This window comes from Babesia bigemina, scaffold Bbigscaff_64847, assembly GCF_000981445.1.
Source record: "Babesia bigemina genome assembly Bbig001, scaffold Bbigscaff_64847".
Taxonomy (NCBI): domain Eukaryota; phylum Apicomplexa; class Aconoidasida; order Piroplasmida; family Babesiidae; genus Babesia; species Babesia bigemina.
Window position 1 is genome coordinate 1,932 of NW_012237128.1, and position 5,483 is coordinate 7,414.

General features: G+C 46.8%; 1 protein-coding gene across 1 annotated transcript; it reads right to left on the reverse strand.

Annotated features, from left to right (window-relative positions):
- Positions 1–730: 730 nt before the first annotated feature.
- Positions 731–5,320, reverse strand: BBBOND_0002310 (hypothetical protein, conserved; the record flags this gene model as incomplete). The annotated part of the gene is made up of 1 exon (XM_012915071.1): positions 731–5,320. One exon carries the CDS (start codon positions 5,318–5,320, stop codon positions 731–733), a length of 4,590 nt encoding a protein of 1,529 aa, XP_012770525.1.
- Positions 5,321–5,483: the final 163 nt, after the last annotated feature.

Consider the following 5,483-nt stretch of genomic DNA (forward strand, 5'->3'; position numbering starts at 1 on the left):
CAAATTAATTACTATTCGCAACGCCATAAAAATTGCTGCGAACCTCGTGCGCTCAACTCCCACAGTGCAGCAGCACCGTGCTACGAGCCGCGGTATAGACGCCATACTGGCGGAGCGTCTTGGCTACGTGCCTAAATGTGATATTAAAAATGGCTACATTGCCGCCTATAAACGCTACTCAACCAGGCCAACGGCGATTACGCCACCCTGCCAGCGACTCGCAACACACGACTTAGGTCACCCGCCGCGGCCCTCACGACCGCTACGTTAGCAACCAATCACCCAGCCTCCAGTGACACTGACTCAATGGGTAACGCGGACGCCTCTCACAGTCAACGCACAACTCATCGCAACAACCAAATTACGGTTCATGTGCCAGCTTAGCACTTTGCCTGGGTGCTAGGTTAAAACCTTGCCTGGTTGCCAGCTTACCACTTTGCCTGGTTGTTAGCTTAGCACTTTGCCTGGGTGCTAGCTTAGCAGTTTGCCTGGGTGCTAGCTTAGCACTTTGCCTGGGTGCTAGCTTAGCACTTTGCATGGTTGCTAGCTTAGCACTTTGCCTGGTTGCTAGGTCAACACGTTGCTTCGTCGTGTAGTCATCACTTAATCTCAACGCTATCTAGTTCACAGGTTGCCGGTAGAGTAATTACAGACATTAGACTACGTTTGTCAGTTAGGTGAGTAGGTGAGATGTTACGTGAGTTATTGTGAATTACAAACGTGAATACAATTACGGTTGTAGATACGATATCTTGGCAAGCCTTCCGATTTGCGCTGCTGCCAACAATGACTGCGCCGTTATCTTGTGTGATGATGGTGATCGTAAGTGTGATTTGATGTGGAGCACATCCAGTCTGCCAACCATCACGCAAAGGAGGTAGAAGAGGGAGAGGGACCAGAGCGCGACGTTGAGCCATATAAATGGCTGTCTGATGGTGAAGATGAATTCGTCGCATCTGTCGAACAATTCCGTGAAGTATGTTGATCTAATGACGTTTTGGACTTGCTGTATAAATGCGAAACATGTTTTCTCGGATGCGGTCAAACTCTTGGCGTCTTCAAAAACGAAGCCGTATTTATACAGCGTAGGCAAAATGCCTTTGCAGCTGACGACGGAGGAGCATTTGCAAGCCCCTTCAATAATACCGTGTTCGCCTTTCTTACATTTGTCAGCACGGAGGCACGTGCTGCATCCCCAATCACGGCAGAAAATATTCTTCAACGCGTCATGTAAATTTTCAAGATATTTGTGGAGATCCCACGGTAGATATAGAGCCCAGGAAAGGTACGCATTCACGTGTTTCTTGGCTACGTAGTAGTAGGCATCGTAGCATAGTGAATGAAGATATGGAGCGGTGTACGCAGTTTGCTCCGCACTTGCTGTCGACGTTGACAAACTTGACAAGTCAGCACGTTTGACTTCACGATTTGGATGACCATTCTGAGTGCTACCATACGCATTACGAAGTGCGTCGGTCAGTGTGGCAGTCTGCTCATAAAGGCCAATGGATCTGCTGAGAGTGGACGAATGGAATGCGTCCTTAATTAGATGCGTACCAGATTCATGCCACTTATTAACAAGTGACAAAGCAAAACCGAAGTGCTCAGGCAACGTAGACGGCGGTTTCGTAACGACGCATAGCAGCGATGAAATTAGATTGGTGCCGAAGAAATAGCTTAGGGTTTCATACAAATCCCAACCTTTACGCGTCGATCCCGAAAATCCTCTGAAGCCAAGCGGGGTCAAGCACGGCATTCCTGGTTTAGAGGTCGGGCATGTTTTACATTCAGCCTTGCAGCCAATGCCAGTTAACTGATGTGGTAAATGCCCTGGCAGGCAGTCATTTAAGTAGCTCATTAGCGGAGACGTAGGTTGGCACTTTAGTTTATCGCTGGAATGCTCGGTACATTGCGATTTGCCTGTGGCTATATCCCTACCGTATAGGCAGTCACTCCACCCGAATTGGTCTGCCTTTACACCGCATCGCTTGAATAAGTACCTAAGCGGCGGTAAAAGTCTACGAAGAATATCTAAAAACATCTGGAGACAATCGGCGCCGCTTTGGGGGTATTTTAGACCGAAGGAGTTGTTACAGAAGTCAATGCCATAAATGGTGTCGGCGTCGCCGTGGCCTCCGATAGCACATAAGAGGTCGTAGGATTTGGTACAGATGTGGTGTAGCACGGTTCTGATATTCTTATATGTGAACTTTCTAGGACACGCATCGATGTAGAACGAATCCATGTCGTATACGATGATGTCGTCATCATCGGTGAGCGGTTTGGCAGGGTTATCCAGGAGGTCAGTGAAACCGTCGGACTTCAACTCAGCATATGCGTTGTTGTACGGGAGTCCCGCAAACCATATAAGCATTTCAAAGACACTACACGGCTGCCTCTTAGCTGCGAAGGTTGCACAGTGGCTGACCTGATTGTACTCTTCCACGTGACTGCAGATACAGTTAAGAACGTCTAAGAGGTGGAACTTATCATTTCTGTCGTGATCTCTCGATTCACATCTCTCAAGATGCTCATTTTCATCTGCCTCCTTTATCGGCCACAATATTCTTTTATATACGTTCTCACCGATCACTGTCTCCTTATTCTGCAATTCACCGTCCTGCTTATCGACAGAAACGCTGTAACCAAGACCTCTCATAGTTCTTCCGAGGTCAGTGGATTGGTTGATTTTCTGTTTACTCAAACTTCTACATTCGCCTCTCAACCGGTCGAGGTCGTGGAACAGTGTCGCCAGTAAAGTCAGGAACGTTTTGGCGACGTTTCGGCCTTCCTTGGTTAACTCAGATTTTTTGGTGTCGTCAGGATTTTTCACCAGCTCACCGCCAAACGCTACACTATCATATGCTGAGATGTACACCCTACGAAGTTCACCGATGAAGTGCGTCAGCCCCGCAATGAGACCGTCGATGACCGGGCTGCTCGGCTTGGCAAAGCCGTCAGGTTTGAGGTTGGCAATTGCAGCGTCAACGTTGTCAAGCAGCTCGGGCAGGGTGTGGTCATATCTGTGTGTCTTATTGATGTGGGTAAGCGCTTCACTAAATGCGTCGTAGACAGTCATGAGCTGTCCGTGATAGTCATACACATCCTTGACAGCGGGATGCTTCTTGTTGTTTTCCTCTTCGTTCAGTCTTACTGCTTCTTTTTTAACATATAGGTGAACATTAATGTAAAACTCCTTGAATTTCTGCGACAGATTTTTGAACGCTGTTTTCTTCTGCTCCGCCGAATCAACGGGGTCGGCTGCCAGACTGCTAAGCTTCTTAATATTTTCTCCAGTAGTTTTACTTTCCGTAACTTCACCCTCGACAGCTGTCATGAAACCTTTGAAGCCTACCTTCAAATCCTCGTCGATGAGTTTTGGCAATGGTGACAGTTCCTCTTGCGCTTTTTCAGCGAAGGCATGGAGCAGGAACTTTATGGAGTCGACGTACTGCCAGCGGGCGTGGGAGGTGAGAGCGGCTTCAGCGTCCTTAATGTCTTTGTGCACTTCCTCTTTGAGTACTTTTGTAAAGTGTTGTTCGGCTTGCTCGGCGAACTTTAGAAACTCTTCGGCGTCATGGATAGGACCGACTTTGATTTCGTTGTGGAGTTCGTCGAGCTGACTGTAGATTTTTGTGATGCTGTTTTTAGCTGTCGTAGATGTGGAGAAATACTCATCTTTCAGCTGCGTGAGAGACTTCTTAGCGTAATATGCGTTGTTGCCGACGGTGCTGCAGAGTTGCATGAGGAGGTTGGTAACCTGCGGAACTTGAGTGTGGAGTTTCTGCAGTTCACTCTGGATAAGCGCGAGGCCTTGGACGTCGGTGTGCTTATCTTTTATATCGGAGGTGAGGTTAACAGGATCCTTGCCAAGCATCTTCAACATATCGTCCAGGTAATTGGTAATACCGGTCTTCGAGTCACTTGATTTCGGCGTAGGTTTGTCACTGTCAACCAGCCCGGCGATTTCTTTGAGTTTGGTGGTGATTGATTCGAAGGGGGATTTGAAAGTTTCGTCGCTATCAATTTCTGTTCCGAGGGTCCCATTGTTAAGCTTGGTCGTCACATTTGTCTTAATCTCACCGATCGCCGCGGGGAGGGAGCCTTCCTCGGTGGTGCCGGTTAGTTGTTCAGATTTCATCGGTTGAGAGACGTGACGTTTGTAACCTTCGAACTTTTTTGACTCCTCCGTGAGTGTGACAGTACTTTTACTTCTGTCACTACTCCCGATCTCCGTGTCGAGCGTCTCCGTAACCTTGTTGATCGCAGCGTCTACGGCGGCGGCGTAGTTGGTGCCGGCGGCATGGGTACCTAGTTTAAGCACTTTTTCGAGTTTTTCGTAAAAGTCATTGGCCGTATTCAATGACCCCTGCACCATTGAGGCAATGTTAGGACTGGGATTGCTAAGCAGCAATGTTTTAAGTTCGTTCGCAACTTGCTTGGCCATGCCGACAAGCTGATGAAGGATGCCGTCAACAGCATTGTAGAGGTCGGTTTTGTAATGATACGTTTGTTTGTCCTCATATACCAACTCCGTATCGTGTTCAATCTTCCGAATTATTTCATCTCCCTTGATATCGCCGATTTTTATTTTGTTCTCAAGTTTCTTAGCCAACTCATCAAGACAAGAGGCCACATTTGTGAGATTTTCTTTTAAATCGGTAACATTTTTCTTCACATGTGAGGCGCATTGCTTAATATCCTGCGTAAGCTTCGGCTTGATGTGATCGAAAATTATTTTCTTGACTTTATCCTGCGCCTCCTTTTGCTGTTTAATTTTATAGTAACCGTACGTTTGGTTATATGTAACGTATTTTGTGAGAGACCCATCGACAGCTCCTAATACATTCAACACACTGCTCTCCATCCACCCATGTACTGTATTTTCAATATTGGAATCGGTAAATTTATTAACATAGTCGCTTACTTTTTTTGTAACTCCTTGGAGTCCGGATAATCTTCCTGTTTCTCCAGTATTTCCCCTGATGCTGCCAACTTGACCTTTTACATGCTTTAATACATTCTCGATGCCTTGATTATTTTTTCCTGCGCCTGTTCTCCCGAAGACAGTCTCGTACAGCTCCCCTATCTTATTTTTAATCCCCGTCACCTGCCTACTAACAGCATCCTTCACCTTGTACAAATCCCCTTTAAGCGCAGCGTCCATAGATTTCACCTGCGCAAGCGCTCTTTGCACCCATGTACCTATCTGATTTTTAAGTTGTTTCGCCGCCTCACGAAGTTTATCAGCCTTATCTTTCATATCGCTTGCTAACCCATAAATTTTAGTTTTATCGACATTATTTGTAGTCTCAACCATCCCACCAATCTGCGTACACTTCTCCTTCGCCAGTTTCACAGCCTCCGTGCCCGCAGCATTCCACTTAGTCAACTCTACAATTCTAGTATCAAGACCGTCGCTAATTGTTCGCACTTTTTCCTCAATTTTTTTCTTATCATTAGTCTCCCCCACTGCTGGTTCA